At 51.9% G+C, this 19,765-nt stretch overlaps 1 protein-coding gene across 3 annotated transcripts; it reads right to left on the bottom strand.

Annotated features, from left to right (window-relative positions):
• Nucleotides 1-194: 194 nt before the first annotated feature.
• On the bottom strand, nucleotides 195-19,155 carry LOC122384722 (mutS protein homolog 4-like). 3 transcript variants are annotated; one of them, XM_043372400.1, is made up of 25 exons: nucleotides 19,113-19,155; nucleotides 16,294-16,584; nucleotides 15,758-15,875; nucleotides 15,234-15,396; nucleotides 14,584-14,732; nucleotides 14,020-14,204; nucleotides 13,441-13,562; nucleotides 12,915-13,074; nucleotides 12,439-12,565; nucleotides 12,035-12,163; nucleotides 11,042-11,228; nucleotides 10,453-10,589; nucleotides 9,883-10,050; nucleotides 9,487-9,642; nucleotides 8,805-8,906; nucleotides 7,899-8,012; nucleotides 7,263-7,474; nucleotides 6,739-6,934; nucleotides 4,559-6,376; nucleotides 4,147-4,256; nucleotides 3,562-3,789; nucleotides 2,937-3,172; nucleotides 1,877-2,086; nucleotides 1,335-1,525; nucleotides 195-1,020 (listed from the first exon to the last, which is right to left on the bottom strand). In XM_043372400.1, exons 2-19 carry the CDS (start codon nucleotides 16,368-16,370, stop codon nucleotides 6,137-6,139), a joined length of 2,742 nt encoding a protein of 913 aa, XP_043228335.1. In that variant the 5' UTR covers nucleotides 16,371-16,584; nucleotides 19,113-19,155; the 3' UTR covers nucleotides 195-1,020; nucleotides 1,335-1,525; nucleotides 1,877-2,086; nucleotides 2,937-3,172; nucleotides 3,562-3,789; nucleotides 4,147-4,256; nucleotides 4,559-6,136. The 3 variants fall into 3 exon arrangements, with proteins under 3 accessions (XP_043228335.1, XP_043228334.1, XP_043228332.1); XM_043372399.1 differs by lacking the exon at nucleotides 19,113-19,155 and having other exon boundaries at nucleotides 4,559-4,918; nucleotides 5,828-6,376; nucleotides 16,294-17,115; XM_043372397.1 differs by lacking the exon at nucleotides 19,113-19,155 and having other exon boundaries at nucleotides 16,294-17,115.
• Nucleotides 19,156-19,765: the final 610 nt, after the last annotated feature.

Raw genomic sequence — 19,765 nt, 5'->3', positions numbered from 1 at the left:
TTGGTTTTCCATGTGGAGTGATCGGCAGTCCGGAACAGGTCGTGATCCAGAGCGAGAACGGGTATGTCCTTGAGTTAGAGGACACTGTTCGGAAGATACTCCTGAGGTTGGACGTTATTTTGGCTACTTACGTGCTACACAGTAAAAACGTTTTATTTACGCCTACGTCGAATCATACATGGCGCACAAACACGTATATCTCAATCTCAATAGCATGTAATCATAGCACAGCATGTCATACCAGCAAATACAGTTCACAAACAAAAAAGTCTCACATGTGCGGGCATGTTGTAAGGCCTATCAAGCGACACTTTCAGGATGCTCAAAGCATTACGACCCTTATTTTGCGATCGTATTTTACGATAGGGGTCGTTCGTTGTCGTTCGTCCGTTGCCGTTGTCGTTCATTATCGTTCGTTTATCGTAAGTGTTTTCTTGATCAGTTTCCAAGTCCAGCTTACGTGAAAGGAGAACCAAGAACCTATGTAATATGAACGTCTGCAGCGTTGTAAATTAGTGTACGTTTTCGAACCATTTTTGGAGCCACTGTATACCTGATCAATGAATAAGTGCATGGAGGCAGGCACGAAAATCAAGGAAGTCGCCAAAATACTGTCGTTGGTCATATATCTGTCCCCATGCATAAAGCTCCGGATGCGATTCGTCTCAGCCTGACCGTCTATATCCGTCTCTCCTACCCGTACGTGAGGTGAGCAATTCTGGATACGTATCGCATCGTACAGTCCTTAGCTTCGCAGTCTCGCAGGCTGGCGCCACTAACCCCCCTATCATCGGGAGACACTCTCGTCGTCGTAGGAGCGCGCCGGCTGACCCCACTGACCCTCAGCCGTCACCGGGGTCGGTTACTCAGCTCGGTCACGACACGCTCTCGTCGTCGGAGCTGGAGCTGGAGCTGGAGCTGGAGGAGCTGTCGTGGTCGGGCGCCAGCTCCCCGCGGACCAGCGCCAGCAGTGGGCTGCTCTTGGTGGCGTCGGCTAGACTCCGCGCCTCCAGCCATCGTCTGGACAGGAAAACACAACATAGATGGAGTGAGAAGACGACGACTTATTCCAGTCCTTGATGGGGTTGTCCCTATCACCTCTCAGTAGCCTATACTTCCTCCTTTCGCTAATAGCCCACCTGATGAGAGTCGCCTCACGCCTGATTTTCCCTCCATCCTACCCTCTTTCCCATCTATCAGCGGCCTTCCTTTTCTCCATTGTCTATTCGCTACCATCTCCCATTTTACCGCTATGATCACTTCCGCCCCATTCGAAGGCATTTCTCCCCCTCATATCTGCACTATGCCCCCTCCCCGATTATTACCCTGCTCACCTGAACACATTCTCACTTCCCCGCAGGAAGTGCACGTGTACAAACAGTATGGCCATCTGCAGCCCCTGCTGTAGCGCATCATAGTACGGCACGGACATGAGCAGCAGGCAGAGCTTCTCGCTGCCGCGGCTGATCTGCGAGCCGTCCCGGCGGCTGAACGGTAGCAGCTGATCCAGCAGCTCCTGACAGCGCTGGAACGTCAGTGGGGAGGTTACCCGAGGTGCAGAGATGAGGAGACGGGGTCAGGGAGAGGGGTGATTGGTAAACTATGCTCCTAATGGAACATAGAAGCATATCTGATATCGGACACTACTGGAAGTAGGCACATAAGAAGATCGCTGGGATCGACCCGGATACATCAGAGTGGGTCCCCGGGCTATTGATACATTCGAGGGTACCCACTTGGTACACCCGTTTGCCATATGCACGGTACCGGTAGGCGGTACGCATGCCGCTGCCACCGGCACATCGGGTACCGGTACCAGGTACACATTTGCCACCTCCGTACCACCATCACCCACCGGTACCCCGCTGGTACCCACCGGCATATCGGCGGCTCCCACGGCGGCACACAGCTGCAGCAGTCGTCCGTACCAGGCGGCGCTGCGCAGCGTCACATCCTCCAGGCGACTGCGCCGCTGTACCCGCCGCCGGATCGCCGGCATGTCCGCGCCCGCGGTCCGGTACGGGGGCACCAGGTAGGACACCTTGCGGCGGTAACGCTGCTCACGGTTGTCCTCCAGCTTGTGAATCTGTTTGCGGGGTTCGGGGAGAGACTGATTAGAAGGGAAAAGAGTGAATGGTTTATGGGAGATAGCACGCAACCCGTATGTAACTATGGCAAGCAAGACCCATAGTTCGTTAAGTGGTAGTTACGTTTCCATATTCACCGATTCGAGAAATGAGTGACTCGATTTACATTATAACCAGGGATGCGGAGCCGTGGAAATTTCAGACGGCTCCGGCTCCGGCTCCGGCTCCGGAGAAAAAAAATCGGCTCCGGCTCCGGCTCCGGCTCCGGGTGAAATGTCATTGCGGCTCCGGCTCCGGCTCCGGCTCCGAGTAAAATGATCCGGCTCCGGCGGCTCCGGCTCCGGCTTCTACTCAGTACATCCCCTATGCGATCAATTAAATACGGGTGGAAGAAAAAAGGCGATGGGCCGGATTGGTACACGTTGCTTCTGTATTTGTATAACAAGGCTATTTTGAATACCACATTGTTTTACGCCTTGTACTGTCAAACCGAACTAGGTAAATAATTGTTTCCTCTTAAGAAAAGGAGCCGGAGTCGCCCCATTTTTGACGGCTCCGGCTCCGGCTCCGGCTCCGGGCTATATTGTTTCACGGCTCCGGCTCCGGCTCCGGCTCCGGGCAAAATATGCCGGCTCCGGCGGCTCCGGCTCCGGCTCCGGCTCCGGCTCCGCATCCCTGATTATAACCGTGCTAAGCACTCCGGTAGGTATATTTTATAGGCCGGCCTGATATTGAGCCGAACTCTAAATGCCATCATGACATGTCATTGAGTAAAATATTGCCATGAATTTCCTCTCAAACGTCGATCCACTGCCTTGATATCGCCTTTACTTTTGACGTCTCCCCTACCTTTGCCTTGTAGTGCTGATCCATCATTGCCAGTGTCCTGTTCTTCAGCTGCCTGCACCGCTTCATGATGAGCTTGGCGTCCTCTGCCGACACTGTGCTCAGGTTGGAGACGCGCCTGTCGCTCTCCTCAGCTTCCTGAACCAGCTGCCAGGGAGGATAGAGTGGCTCCATGAGCCGCGAGACCGGTCGCTCCATCCGCACGGAAGGCCAGCCGGTCATGTCGCCCGCCGCGGACGCTGTTGACGGAACGGGAAGGGTAGGTGAGACGGACTTACGGTGGGTGGGACACTGTCGGTGTCAGAGAACTGCTTGACGATAGGGTGGCACTGCTATAAAAACGGCACCGTCATGCCACTGAACAGTGTCATTTGAATAACCGTCGGTGACCGTAATACTCAACAATTACCTTTAGGTACCGAGTTTACCGCGAATTGACGCAATTTCTCACCATATTCCCACTCTTGAGCCAAATGATTTCCCTTATTTTTATGATGTACCGACTCTCTCTCTCTCTCTCTCTCTCTCTCTCTCTCTCTCTCTCTCTCTCTCTCTCTCTCTCTCTCTCTCTCTCTCTCTCTCTCTCTCTCTCTCTCTCTCTCTCCCTCCCTCCCTCCCTCCCTCTCACCATGTTCCAAGTCCAGAGCCGACTGTCTCCTCCCTCCCACCACACTATGTCTCTCTCCACCAACACCAAAGGAGGCTCTATCAGCGCGCGGTGGGCCCTGCTGAGCTCCGCTCGGCCGCATAGAGGACACACAGTCGTCCAGGTAGCGGTGTACCAGTCGGTTCCAGTCGCGTCGGTGGGGGACGACCGTCTTGGGTACGGCGCTGGGGTCGGCGGCCAATGCCGTTTCTGCCGGCGGGATCATGGATGGGGAATCATAAGGGTTCAGGATGAACTGGTGAAAATCTTAAACACAGTCTCATTGATATAAGAAAACGGTTAACGGGCGGTTTCGGCACAAAACATGAAAAACATTGACATTCCTCTCCTCTGACACTTTCCTGAAATCTTCAACATCTCAATGCACAGGCGGAATAGTTATACTTGAATCCCATCAGTGAGTCATGCATTGGGCCATGCTTTGTTAGTGAAGCTCAACCGGAATTGCCCATGAGTATCGCGTTTATGATTTCTACCATATCCCCTAGATCTCTATCTCTATCTTATTTTTTTTTATCGTAGTGTGTAAGCTGGAAGCACACTCACTGTCAAAGGGTCGACTGTATCGAGTGACCGTGTCTCGACGCATCTGTTGAGTCCGCTTCGGTGTGGACTTGGCTCCGTCCGTAGACATGGTCCACATGGCCCCCGGGTACCTGGTGGAAACAAAAGTGGTCAGGGTAAACACCAATCATTGGTCAGTATATGGTGGCGCAAGCGACATGCACGACAGGTTAGGCTATGGTCCGTGGAGATAACAGGCATGGTCCATAAGTGGGAAACGGTCTCGCGCCGTATCAGTGTGTTGTAGCGTACAAGGGGCGCGAACGGCTCTTTATCTGAATGAAAACTTTGCATGTGATACTTAGTATGCACCTATTAGTGAACTTAAATGGTGTTATCAAACATATGGAAGATGAATATTCGAGCAATGATAAATTACCAGGTGTTTACTAACCTGTTGACATCGCCAATCGGTCCAGGGAAGTTGGAACTGATCAGCTCAAAGTCATCGCGATCGAGAGCCCGCACTATTCTCAGAGGCAGCGGGTAGTTATTCCTCAACCAACTTATCTTGATTCTGTCAATCGCCTTGAACAGAAACGGCATATGCTCCAAGATCTCACACAAATGATCCACTTTCGTCGCATCCACATCTCCCTTCCTCAGGTCAAACACCTGCCCGACGTTGGGAAACCACTCTCCGGGTATCGGTTTGGGCGGCTTCCAGTACTCCGCGTTCACCACTCGTACCGCCTTCTCGTAGTTTTGTCCAGACTTGGTGCGATGCATGGCGGCATTGGTCCGTACCAGTACGCTGCGGAGTTCAGCCCGGCCCGGGTCAATGTACTCCATCGGCCGGCCGGAGTTGACGCCCCGTTTGCGGGCAGAGTAGCGAGCCGCCTTCTGACTCTCGTGGATTGCGTGGGAGCGGGGAAACGCGGGCTGGAAGCGCCCGCGGTTGGCGGCGGAGACCGTGGCAGCCATGATGATTCTATAACAGCCAAACGATAGACACAGGCTTGCTGGACTGCTTGCAAATATTGGTAAAATATGATATTACGTAGCCTGCTGAACGGTTATCTCGAATATTTTAAGATATATCAAGCATCATTATTTTGTAATAATTTTATAGTGAAAACACTTAGTGCCAAGATCAAGAATAATGGCTAGGCCAAGAATAATGGTAGTTCAAAATATCGGTTCGATGACAGGCGCAGGCACGACGATGATTCGTAGCTGCAGCCTGGAAGATGAGAGGTCTTGACACGGGTCAAACCCAATGACGGTGCACGGAAGCACGGAGTTGGTGCGCAAATTACGTGGGAGATTATTATAGAGGACGTTTCCCCGCTGACACACGCTCGATATTTCGCAAATAAACACGTGATGCACTCCAATGGGTACCTGCAACCGTGACAAGGGTTATTTAAAATGCATATGCGCGCTACCTACTGGTTCGAATGAAGTTTAGACCTGAAGCTGACCTATTTTCTTTTTTACCTAATTTTCTAGTAAGTGATGCAACTGGTTATCGAGAGACACTCTACGAACAATTCAATTATCCTTTTCTAGAATACATTTATCTGACACAGGGTCAATAAAGGTACGCGCATTCCCGGGGATTCCCATATGCTTGGCATAAATCAGGTATCGCTGATAAATAAGAAACGGCATATATCTTACCGTAAGACCACTATGAAACACACCTAATCGACGTACTCACGCATCGATAGAGATCTTGCAGAAGTCAAGTCCAAGTCAAGGCAACAACAAACACGCTGAACCATTAAACTCTACGCAAAATAGCGTTAACAAATAACAATTAAATGTCAGTAGTCCCGCAAAACTTCACATCAGCGGAAAGCTTACAAGCGAAAGAACTACAACGCATTTCCACTTGACATATACAGCAAAACACATGAACTATTACCTCCGCCCAACGACAGAGACACACAGCCAATATTGCACGAAACATCGCAACACGAAAGATCACTAAACAACACAGCCCTTCTCGATCACAGCCGATCATCACTCAGCACACCATCTCTCCCTCCCTCTGCTCTCCCACCTCCCCTCTCCCCTCCATCCCGTCCTCTCCCTCCTCCCTAGCCCCCTCCAGCTGACTGGCGACGAACTGCTGACGCAGCTGGCGCAGCTCCTGGCGCAGCTCGTCGGTCGGCCGGCTGGCGCCGTCCGCCAGCTGCGCCAGTTTGGCAGCCAGCGCGCACACCTGACGCTCCTGCTGACGGCGGTCGGACACGCGCAGCGGTCTCTGTGAGGGAGGGGAGTCGGGGGTTAGGGTAGGGGTCATAGAGGTCATATCCAGGTCACATTAGTCATGAGCCAGAGCAGGAGGGTACGAATAACAGCAGAAGTTATGGGTCAGACCATGTCCGAGACGACGGGTTAAGCCCGGAGTAACAGGCCAAAGTGCAGATCACAAAGAAGCTGTAAATCATATCACATGTCGCACATGGACACCAATGTCCATTCATCCATCCGTCTTCTCCAACCATCCACACGCTGACCACCTCGGTCCCACAATCCCACCATATCACCCCTCGAACTCAGGCTGCCCGCCGCTCTACCTCTCCTATCAGACTGACTCTCCTTCAAACCCCACTCCCGACTGACCGGCGGCCTCAGCACCGTCTCGAGCAGCTGTTTGGCGTGCTCCAGCAGCGCCGGGGGCAGGCTGGTGGTGGCCGCCAGCTCCAGGCCGTACCCAGTGCGGCGCAGACGGCCCGCGAACACCCGGTGGGCCGCTCCGGCCGCCGCCCGCTGGTCACCGGTGTCCACCGGGTCACCGTCGCAGGCGCCCAGGTGGAAACTGAGAGACGGGAGGGAGATGCATAGTAGTATCACATCAAGGTGGACACTCGCAGACAGGGAGGACTGAGGCTTTTACTATTCGCTTGGATACAGCGAGATAGAACAGTTGACTTTGGATTCTGCGTAATATTTTAGCTGTACCATTGCGAAATAAGACAGAGTCTGAGTTGCCGCCAGCATAAACAACACTCAATTATTGCCAAAAGTTAGTGATACAGGCTGCAATACCCACTCAAATACCATTGCCCAATAAAATCCTACTCTAGTCTGACTCGCATCGCCTGCGGATGTGACCCGCTACGCCCGTCCCGCTATCAAACACTCACTTGGCGGCCATATTCTGATACATATCCGCTATCCCGCTACACTGCTGGTGGTGTGTGGCGGCCAGTGTGCGGCACCTGCGGCGCAGGAGGTGTTCACACACCGCCCAGGTCAGCGCAGCGCCCTCCTCGGCGGCGGTGGAGCGGCCCGGCTCGTCCAGCAGGACCAGCGAGCGGGCGGTGGCCTGCTGCAGCACGCCAGACACCTCCCACATCTGACGGACATAGACAGGCGTGATCAAACAGTAGTCAATCGTATCAGAGGACGAGGACGGAGCACAGGGAGAAGAGCGCTGATAAAATAGCAATCTTGGCAATAAAACATGGAAACAGTCAGTGCTCAGCAGAAGAGTCAGACGATTACATACTTACAACGATAAGAATTCAATGGTCAGCGGCCAAATACCGATCGGAGAACGTAGGAAAGCTCCACATCTTGGCCAGTGGCCACAAAGGGCAGACAGCAGTACAGCCGCCGGTCAGGGAAGGGGCGGTCGGGAAGTGGAGAGTTCGTTACAACATGGTAGTAGCGCACACATCAGTGTGCTGTTCATTCTTTTTAGGTAAATTTGATTGGAAACCACAATGAGTCTGATTATAGAGCGTCACAGCTCTGTCTCCCCTGCCAGAACAGCTCACCTCTGCCATGAATGAGGAGGCCTGTTTCTCTGTGCGGTCCTCACAGCCACTCCGACAGAAGATTTGGTCCACGATCGGCAGCGTGGCGCTGTCGGCCGGCACGAACGAGCCCAGCTGCAGGCGATACGCCGAGTGTCACAGCCCCTAAAACTATACGTTTCTATGAAATACCTAAATATCCACCATTCCTCTTGTAAGTGACTACATGCTTCATGCTGTGATTTTACGTCACTGATGTGTGTTGATTCGAGCCGTTTTACTTCACCCGGTCCGGTAGCTGAGCGGCTGGTATGGGCCGCTGTCAGTCGCAGCGTCCGATCGGCCGCTATCGGTTTTACGCCTTGCGGTACAGCATACATTCAGGCGTTCGACGCCGGGTGTCATCTATCGGCAGCTGGATGTACTAATGCCACCAGTGTGGTAGTGTAGTCCGGTACAGCATACATTCAGGTGCCCAAAACTAGTGCCATCTATCGGCAGCTGGCCGTACTAATGCCACCAGTGTGGTAGTGTAGTCCGGTACAGCATGCATTCAGGCGTTCGACACCAGTGCCATCTAGCGGCAGCTATACTAATTCCACAAGTGCCATGCGGCACAGCGGATATTCAGGCGCTCGACGCTAGCGTCACCTGTCGGCACCCGGATGTGCTAATGCCACCAGGGTAGCGAAGTGCGGTACAGTAGGCACTCAGGCGCTCCAGTAACACTAGCGCATGCCTTTTTACCGGTTATTGCTTACCAAAGAATCCTCCTATCGCATTCGCATTCCGTATGTTACTAAATGATTTATGTTTACCGTACTAAATATTCTCTCTACAACCTTGCGTGTCCTATGAATACAATACAGGCACGTGACTATCCCGTACATACGACATATCCTGTATTGCATCGAGCTCGACACTGACCTGCGCCAGGATCTGTGTGACGGCCACCAGTTTAAGCAGCGTGCTCTTGCCGCTCATATTACCGCCGGTGATGACGGCCAGGCGACACTCCGGCTCCACGTCCTGGGTGAAGATCCAACACGCTATTTGTGTAAGCGTAAAACAACACTCCGGCTACAGATCCGGCGTGAAGAGTAATACCCAATGTCTGAGGTAAAATCACTGATGAGTGTTTAATGACACTCCGGCTCCAGGACGTCCTGTGTGAATATAAACACAGTGGCTGTGATAAGTAAGAAATGACTGTCGGTCTCCCCTCCTATGTTGCTGGACAACTCGTTCATGTAATGTAAAACTGCCACCCGATCCGAAAAAGAAAAAAAAATCGCATTTCGGGCTTTGCGGCAGATGAATGCAGAAAGCATACTTTGCTGCGTCTACTGTCCTCTGTTCTTTGACGATCTTCCCCTATAGCTCAGGCTAGGGTTTGCTTGGCACCGGTTCCCCTTCCGTACCAGGTATGGCGACTGTACTCGTTAGCGGCACAGTAGTGGCACTGCCTTTACCCCAGCAGTGCTTATTCTCCCGTTACCTCCTTCCCGTACCAGATCTGACGGCGGAAGCGGCACGTTGGTGGCACTACCCCTCCCCAGTGATGATATTCCCTCCCCCTGTGTCAATGTTCCCCCATTATCCTCCGTACCAGGTCTGACGGCTGTAGCGGCACAGTGGTAGTCGCCGCCAGCAGCGGGTGCCAACCGCCGCGGATCGTCAGCCGGCCCCCGAACTCAGGCCTCTTCAGATCCTGGGCAGCGGCTAGGTCGGCCAGGGAGACGAGCAGGTCGGTGGTGGAGACTATCTGGGGAGATCAGGTCAGGTCAGGTCAAACACCAGCAGGTCCGTTGTGGAGATGATTCAGACAGCTTAGTGACATCAGTTCATGACAGCCTGGTGATTAACTCGGGCCAAGAAAAACGGCCGTTGCTGCTTCCAGGCCAGGATAATAAAAAGGATAGAGAGGGAGGAATCTTGACAGGCCTGGGGTCTCTAGCACATCTGTCTCTCTCCCTCTCCCTCCCCGGGTCAAGAGTCGACTGACCTCTGCCAACTGATAGAGGAAGCACAGGTCACTCTGCAGCTCGTTGAGTAGCTCGCACACCACGATGTTGCTCAGCTGTCCGATCTCCAGTACGGAGGCGTCTGCTCTCTGGCTCATCTGTACCATCACCTCTGTGGTGCAGGTCAGCGTGGACTGGTTGTGCTGAACCTGAGGGGGACGGCGGTCACACGTCCTAAAACGTATCCAGTCATATAATCATCTCACTGCTACGAGTCATCATCGGTCATTTTTTGTTATTGTCACGGTCATGCAGCTCTGCCACTAAATTTATAAGCATCTTTGAGTTACAACATCCATAATTATACGACGGGACTTTCAAATAAACCGCTGAGGCAGTTCGTCCCCACCTATCATATTAGCCGCCTCGCGGCTATATTTAAAGCAGCCTCTTCTCCACCTCGTTCTGCATAAACTCTCCCAGTGACGCAACAGCCTTAGACAGTCCGAAACAATCATAATTAGCACAGACGACCACGAACATACACTTATAATCTACATCTGTACATGCAAATCATGTAACTCAGCCGCATAACGATTCAAGATGCCCACCTGTATAAACTCTTCTGGCAGCGCCGGCGGCCGGCTGCCGCGCCGTCCCAGCGCCAGTATGGCGTGGAAGCCCCGGCTGGTGTTGTAGCCCGGCTTCAGAGCCAGGCGGTGCTGCTCGCCCAGCTGCTGCACGTAGCCTGAGACACGCAGGTACCGGGAGTCAGGGCTCGGAATGGACGATATGCCCTACCGTTCCATCCGAGGAAAGCCTTAGGTTTACTCGTCGGGAGGTTAAGAAAAAAGATACCATCTCTGTCTATAGGACGTCGATCGAAATAACTAGTCCCGACTCCCGACTTTTGATGGCACTCAGCCTCAAGATTACTTTACTTATACTCAGCCTAGTCGGACAGGTGCCCCTCGAGATGCACGTCACAAAAAGCTTTACATCAGTGCAGTAAACGATTATTGATTCGGGTAAAACTTCGATAAGTCAAAAATACTGCGATGCTTTGCTATAATTGTGTATAATTTTCGCACTTCAACAAAAAAAGTGACACGACTTCGCAGATAACAGAAAAACACAAAAGCATTCTCATTCCTGTCGACAGGTCTGTACTGCAGCCATCAGCCGCGAGTGCGAACTCACAGACGAACTCGTCGTATGCCTCGGAGTAGAGTCGTCTGGCCACGTCCAGCATGCCGTTGATACCCGATTTGATGGCGTAGCAGCGCTGCACGCGCTGCTCTATACCTCCGCGGCACGGCTGGACGTCATCGTGGACCACCGCGCGGAGACGCAGCAGCAGGGATTCGACTACTGGTTCCTGGAGACACTACAACGGGAGGGAGGGGGGGGGGGGATCATCTACTGGTCAGCCGCAGCCGCAACAGCAGCGATTCCGCCATCGGCTCCGCAAAACACTGCATACACGGGAGAGTCAACGGCGCGGAGAAGCAGCAGTAGGGACTCGACTACCGGCTCCTGGAGACACTACACCGGGACAGGGTACTACTGGTTAGCAGGGGGCTCGACTATCGGCTCCTGTAGACACTACACCGGGGACAGGGTACTACTGGTTAGCAGGGATTCGACTACTGGCTCCTGTAGGCACTACACCGGGGACAGGATACTAATGGTTAGCAGGGGGCTCGACTACCGGCTCCTGGAGGCACTACACCGGGGACAGGGTACTACTGGTTAGCAGGGATTCGACTACTGGCTCCTGTAGGCACTACACCGGGGACAGGATACTAATGGTTAGCAGGGACTCGACTAGTTACTGGCTCCTGTAGGCACTGTGACAAGAAGGGAGTCAGCCGGGACTCCGCCGATACTACATACTGGTCTGCAGGGACTCGACCATTGTCTCCTGTAGTCACTACACCGGGGGGAGGAGGATATCCAATGACTTGGCCCGTAGTCGGAACAGTTAAATCCCAGCAAGAAGAAAGAAAAATATCGACATTTAGACCCAAAATAGAAACACAGATGACCGTCACAACAGTACCGATCTCGGCAGCTCTCTCTCTCTCTCTCTCTCTCTCTCTCTCTCTCTCTCTCTCTCTCTCTCTCTCTCTCTCTCTCTCTCTCTTTCTCTCTCTCTCTCCCTCCCTCTTTCCCCTCTCTCTCTCTCCTCACCTCTCTCATTGACACGAGGAACGGATGCTGCGCGGGCGCCAGCGCCTCTCTCAGCGCCTCCACACACTCCAGGGAAGCCTTCAGTGAAATGATGTGGTTCAGCCGGTGCTCCACGTTTCGCTCCGTGTCCTGGCGATGTGCGGGGTGAAGAGGTCAGGGCCTTAGCACAGAGGCGGCAGAAGACGGGACAGTGAGATATTTGATAAGGCACAGTCACACCGGGCAGGTACCTATGCTATATATGTACAACCGACGCAACATAACGATTCACAAAGGAGTTGGTTCACTGTGCATGAAAAACCTTGTTGTTGCCTTATGAGAATGACAGGAATAAAAGGATAAGCAGCAAGTACACCGGGATGCCGATGATAAAAGAGGACTACATCCACGTCGTATTATCTCACCCAGTCGTGCTGCTGAATGCAGAAGGAGTGTATTTTCTCGATGTCCTGGAAGCGTCCGATGACGGCCCTCAGCAGGTAGAGCAGGTCGGGGCTGTCTACCAGCTCCTGAACACACTCCTGACGGGTCCTGGCGGACCGAGGATGGGTCAGAGGTAACCAGAGGTCAGGTCAAAGGTCACCAGGTCTCGGGTCACAGGTAATTACAGGACTGACAAACATGTAACCTGTGATCACCACAGGCAACAGCGATATGAAGGATCGACCCGATATGCCGTGCGACGTAGAGCGGTAGTTCTCCACCATATCTGCGACCGCCTTAAGCACTTACCCCTTTTCACAGTCATTCTAACTGAAACTCAGTCTCAGTCAGAACTGACGGAACAATAGTAACTGAGCTGATAGAGTTCAGGCTGACCTGATGGATCTCAGCTGACTGAGACTGACCTGGTGGTCGAGTGGTTGGTGTAGTAACTCACCTGATGGAGCTCAGGCTGACGGAGGGCTGCAGCAGCTCAGCTCTGAGCCGGCGCGACCCGCCGGGGGTCTGAGTCCGTTTGATAACGGCGAACACCGTCTGCTCGGGTCGTCCCCCGGGCTGCGGCTGTACGAGCTCCAGACGGCGGCAGGTCTCACTGTCTGTGAATCGGGGAAGGATTCTCCTGATAGAGGAGAAGGGGTTCCAAGTGGGTGCACTAGCTCCAGTCGGGGGCTCGTTTCATTGTATGGGGAAGAACGGTCTCCCGAGAAATGCATGTTTGTCGCAAATCGCACATCGAATTTATGGTGTTCGATTTTAAATGCATGCTTCTTGGACGATTTATTCAGAAGATGTAAGCATACAACGCATTTCTACACCACGATTTCGAAAGCCGGCACCCCGACGCAGCCCAGTTGAAGATACCCAACTAGAGGACTTTATTCAGCAGACGAAGTTCAAGTGAGCATTTTATCTAACAACGAGCAAGAAAAGCGCGCAGAGCGTCCGTAATTATTTTTGCTCACTGATCATGACGGTGGCCTCGGCGGTCTGGAACTCGACTTTGAGTGTGTGCTGTCGGAACACGACTGATTTGACCGACTCCATGTAGACGAGCAGAGCGGCCGCCGCCGTGGCGCAGTAGTACCTGCCGGAGAGGACGAGAACTGTTGTAAATATTCCTCAGCATGCACTCAAAAGAACCAACATATGCTACAGTGAGCCTCAGCTGTTATTACGACAAACGAGTTCTTCTTGGCTAATGGCCTTCTCGTTTGATGTGTTGTTCATGCAATTTAGACAAGTTCCAGCGAACAATAAGCTTCAACGAATGAGATGGCCGATATCAAAGCGGGAGATGAGTTACGAGAGTACGATGCATTGTAACGACAGATATTGTCGTAAATGGTAAATATAAACGGTAATCGCTGAAACTACGGTAACCGATACTAATGTCGTTAGCGACCGCAAAATGCGGACGGTAGGCACTTGCAACCAACAGTAACAGTGACGATCTGCGACGTAGTCAGGACAGGGCCCCGTCACCCAATGACATGTTAGAGCTCAGCCCGGCCCGGAGGCTCCCGCCCCGTCACCCAACTAACATATTTCTCAGCGCAGAGGTGACACTGGCCAGAGAGGGCAGGCACAGGCCCGCCACCCGCTCCTGACCGGCCTCCGACTGGAAGTGATGACGTGGCAGTGACGTCAGAGTGACGTCACCAAACTGTTCGCAGAGCAGCCGGTACAGCGGCTGGCTGGGGTCGCACAGTGTGTTGGGTAGCAGGATCTGCCGGCAAGGATCAGAGTGAGGTTTTTAATGTTAAATACGAGTACGTTACCTGCTAACGTTGCCCGCTGAATTCGGTGGTTCTTCGGGAAACAGGTCAAAGCGAGTGATCTCCACCAATATTCTCTTATTCATCTGGACAACAGTGAACAGTGTTTCATGCATTTTCGATAGGTACACGAGGTCGGTTTATTATCACAGATGCCCGTGATAAAAATAAGCGTAACTGTAATACGACATCGAATAGCTACTCGACACATTGACACATTGTCCCGTCCCGATTGTAATCCATCAGTATCAAGTCAAGAGCTAAATGACTATCGAGGTCTATCACCATTCCCGTCAAGGTGCCAGCTGTCGCAGACCGCGCGTGCCGTACCTGGCACGGGTTGATGACCTGGATCTTGGCGATCACCCGGGAGTAGGTGTAAGAGTCACTGAGCTGAGAGAGCACCAGCAGGGGACAGTCGGGGTCGAGGGCGGCCAGACCCACGGCGCCTGTCGCCTGACCGCGGCCGGCCGCCAGCGCTGGCGAGGACGACATCAGACGGTCGGTTTGTTTAATTCATGGAAGTGATAGGCATGCGACAAAATGTAATATGTTTGGTGAAGAAGTGTAACAACATAATAAACGCCTTTAAAACACAACATAGGCAAACCGCATATAACAAGGAACAGAAGGTTTGATCTGATATGATATGATCGTCACCGGATTGATAGCGGGTCAAGCTAAAAATGGACCGGGCTCCTATCGGACCAAACTTTAACCGTACCGGACGGCGGATCGGACCCCAGGTCAGTCGAAAAACGAAAATGAAACGGGGACATGGCTGCCTTACACTATCAGATGTCATATACCCCCGGTCCCCGGATGTCATATACCACATGCCATTCCTTCTTATACGAGCCAAGGTTGTGGAAATCTAACAGGTGGGTTTATATACCGGGATGTGGGATGTCCCCAGACGTCATCTCTTACACCCACCGGGAGCAACCACTCAAACTCCCCGAGTCCCGCAGACAACTCACCGAGTACAGTAGAGGACTGCACGGGTCGCGGTGTCACAGACCCCGGTGTGGTGTGGGCCCGGCGCCTCTCCGACCCGGGGGTGTGGGAGCGCCGTGACCACGGAGTGGAGGACCCGGAGGAGGACCGGTGGGCGGTCCGACCGAGAGAGCCGCTCCCCGCCGACTGGGGGAAGGGGAGCGGAGAGGTGAACAGTACATACATTACAGTGGTACAGTGTCTATAGAAAGCACACCAGACAGTAGACAGTAGTAGACATACAGCAGCCACAGCACAGTGGTAGACGGTAATCACGATGGCAGCTGAGGCATGGAGTACGGGGAAATAAGCTGTTTTATTGAACCGGGAAAATAAATGTCCCAAAAGTTATCTGATTAATCCTGATAAATGGGAAGATAGCGAAGACGATTTGAGATGGTCGCAGAAGTCAGCGCGCCGAACTACCAAGCGTGGGAGCTCCGGAGCGAGTGCTTGAGTTCAGAGGTCTCCGGGCCCGGGTCTCCGGTCTCCGGATCGTGTCACTCACGATGGAGGAGAGGCCGAGCTGGTCCAGCCGCGGGGTGCGCTGTGCGCCACTAGGACCACTTCCGCCGCTCCGGGGCGCCGTCCTGGCCCGCAGGCCGCCGCTCTGCCCCGCTCCGACTCTGAAAGCGACACATCGAGCGAATAGGGACAGGATGCAGCGGCGATCACTCGGTCATCGCGGTCTACACACACCAACGATAGGGTATAGACGATAGACGCAAACTATCAATAGACCAACTCAACCCCCAGCCGATCGTCCCGGTGGTATCGCCGTATAACGATTACGATTACAGATCGGTTACGATAACGGACTAAAACTAATTGCCGATCGTTTTAGAGCTCTTCTCCAGCTCTGCTGATATTCATCGTGAAAATGGGGGCCATTCCTTAGCGCAAAGCTCATGAAACATAAACTGCAGCCGCTATGAAAATGTCCACTTGTTCGAAGAAGCACGCCACTCATTTTGTTTGCACAATAGGTACTCGAAAATCAGCGCTGTAACGCACAGCGCTGTAACGTGTGACTCGTCTTCTTACCTTGACCTGGCGGAGCCATGACCGGAGAAACTGGAACCGGATACCGACTGAGGCAAGCTGAAGAAGTTGCGCTGCATGTCTCAGTCGAATTTGATGATCAATTTGATCGAATAAGTCTTGAAATGCTACATTTTGATTTGCATTCACTGTGCACGCAGCCCCTATGATTGATGATGGCGCTGCACGCTCAACATTGACATCCAAGCGGAAACGTTTGTGCTCGGTGTCAACAAAATCGACAATTGACAACACTTTCCAGAAAGGCGATGTTGCCTGCAAGTTTCTTTGAGGCTTAAATTCAAATTTGTCACGAGGAGTGAGTACGCATCCCTTCTTCCAAGCGATCTCCCTTTCGTCTGTTTACATTTCGGAACATTTGTTTTGTGCACGCGTTTCTCAAGGTCGCAGCTCAGCTGCTTCTGCTGTTGATTTGGGTGTAGGCTACTAAAATATACGTGCAGTTATTGCATTTTAAATACGACATTATTTAGAGTGTAGTTATGAAATATGAATAGCATTTCTGTTATTGTGGGCCAAATGCCCGCAAGAAATGTCTGAAATATTCGAATGATAACATATAAAATGCATAAATGAAATGATAAAACTATTCGCATCTCGTTTCCCTTCCCGTTGGGAACAATGAAATGAGATGAATCGACCTCTAAAACCACCTTTCCACCGAATGTTGTTTGTATAAAACTTAAGCATCTGAGAGGAAAACGACAAATTGTCGTCAATTTCGCAGCTGCCGGAGGGGTTTAGTGGTAAACACTAAACGCCGAGCTAGTCCTGTTCGATCCACCATTGGGTAAAATTTAGAGCCCTTATTCACTCTGGGTCACACCAGAAACAATAACGTGCATTGTTCATGAGTGCCGCACGTGAGATAATCCTTCATGAGCGAACTTAATCCCTTTCTGCAGCCTTCAAGGCGCGACAGATAACGCCCGTGTCGTTGTGATCCTTTCAGACAGCTTGCGACGGTCCACTCCCTTTATTCCTACCCCGCACTTGAGCGTCCTACACCCGCTCTGCGATACAGAAAAGCAGCGGTCGAAACAGCCACCGTGCATGAATGACATTGTGTTATGGCAAAATCAATACTATTTTTTAAAGCTCCAGGGGATTGCAGTCTCAAGGTCCGCCACCCAGGGCCTCCTCTAAGGATTTTTCACTGGGTGGGCAAAGTTTTCGCTACTCCCCTGCCCAAGGGTGGATCCAGCCACTGTTTTGGGGTTCAACCAATTTCATAACCTGTTACCGGGGGGGGGGGGCGGGGGTGAGGCGAAATAAGCAGTGCCGTTATTGGAAATAAGATGATAGTTTGCAAAGTTAACGTTTGTCGTATGTTTTATGGTTAGCAATGCTCGAGGGATTCGTTCCAGAGTTACATGTACAGCCCTCTGCAAACTGCGTGGTAGGTAGGTATTCTTATTCGGTATTCTTGCTATTTTGACAATGCACCAGTTTTTGTGACCTTGTGACCTGACCTCGGGTCACTGGAACCTAAAACTCCAAGGCCAAGTGACAAACAGATGCTCCAAGTCGTGTCTTAAATTTGGTAGCGCTACGTGCTATAGAACTCACGCTATCAACGAAAAACTCTGGCATTCGGTTGCCGCTTAACTGTTAGTCCAATTTCCCCCTGACCTTGTACCGGGTTTGTGACCTGGTGACCTGACCTGAAAAGACTAGAGACCTGAAATTTTCAGGACAAGTGCCAAAAGGCTGCCCCAGAGGGTATGCGAAATTTGAGCGCCACCGTTTTTACGTTATTTGTGAAAAACCTTAGGGGGGTGCATCAACCCCCCTCATCGGGCGAGGGCTAACTAACATAATACATTGTAGTAAAGGCCAGGGGCGTCGCCACGGATTTTGAGTGGGGGGTCGGGTTTCTAGTCTTCACCCGATGGGTAGGGGTGATTTTTTGCCACACTTCCCAGTTTTGTGCGTGCGTATGTGTGTGTGTGTGCGCGTGTAACAAATCGGCGCGCAGCGCCGCGAAATTTGGTATAACCTATTAGGTAGGTATACCTACCTACATCACTTGCGTAAAAATTATCACTGGTCACTTAAGGCCAGGTCGCCATGTCAAGTTCAGTTATACATACGGTATACCTCTATCAAACTTTCCCCTCTCGCCATTCTTGTAGCTTTTCTCCCATAACTTCGAAATTTGGTACACTGTATACCTAATGTATGGGGTTATATGTGTCAGCAATTCATGATTCTGAGGATTTACATCTATGATCTGGAGGCAGGTCAAATACGTGACCTCATCATGAGAAAATAATGAGAAATTAGAAAAAGCACGAATGCCTCCTGCTTTGAAAACGTTCGTCAGAAACGCAAAATATCTTTGGAGCCATGACAAATCAGCTCATCATTGCCAGGGACAGGGTGCAACTTATGGCGAGTGATGACTCGAAAGGTCATTAGTGGAAATGTCCATCGAGGGCCACCAGCATTTTTTTTTCTACAACTTTTGACGAAGACGCGGTAGAGCGATGACAGCACCTGGAAGGTGTTCATTGTTCAGCTCAACAACACGGATCCATTCATATGCAGCAGGAGGTCCTTTTTCGATCAGGACATAACGTTGACCTGAGGTCGTTTTAACGTTAATTCTGAATGGTCAAATTTTAACTCATGTGACGCGTCTCAAAAGAGATAAACACGGTGGTGACAAGACAACATATGTAAATACAATACAAATTCACGGAATCTAAAGTTATTGCAAAGCAAATGTTTCGGCAGAATCTGTCCAGTTCGCTGTTTGCCTTCTATGGGCAAAACATAGACCTGAGATGAAATCTGACGCGAATCTAGCGAAAGAGCGTTGAAAGAGCTATCGAATATGTTTTCTGCTTCACTGTAGCCCTTCTATTGGTGGGTTCCTGGGCCCTGTTTCACCGGTGATAGCAGCACGCTGCTTTTACACGTGTCAAATTGGGTTTCCATGGAAACATCAACAGGCCCGTTGCTCCAACACTACCGCAAGTGTGACGTCAGCTCGCGCAATTTGATAGCAGCGTGGTAGCAGCGTCCCGTGAAACACCGCCCCAGTCGCTAACGTATAACGCAGGGAGGCACCGGTTCTGACGTCACACGAAAATATCAGTCGGCTGGTTGTGGCACTGCCCCCTGCCGGCGCGACTGTGCTGCCACCTAGCTAAGCCTAGTCAGCCTAGGACGGGACGGTTTTATTTGTTCTCGTCTAGTGGTGCAGCTTGCGACGACACTCTGTCGACATAGCTGTGCTGCAACATACCCCAGGTTCGGAGTCTCTCGGACGGCCAATCCTGTTCCATAACCACAGCTAAATCCCCGCTGACCTTAACCAGGATTGGCTGGACGACGTTGAATCTTCGTAGTTCGAGAGACACCGAACCCGGGGATAGTCTATCGAAGCCTTGGCGGCTGAAGAAAGGCTAGACATATCTCACTTGATTTTGGCGTGGCCAGCCTCACT

Source organism: Amphibalanus amphitrite, unplaced genomic scaffold (assembly GCF_019059575.1).
Source record: "Amphibalanus amphitrite isolate SeventyFive unplaced genomic scaffold, NRLGWU_Aamphi_draft 000197F_arrow, whole genome shotgun sequence".
Lineage (NCBI taxonomy): Eukaryota > Metazoa > Arthropoda > Thecostraca > Balanomorpha > Balanidae > Amphibalanus > Amphibalanus amphitrite.
This window is presented reverse-complemented; position numbering and strand designations above follow the sequence as displayed.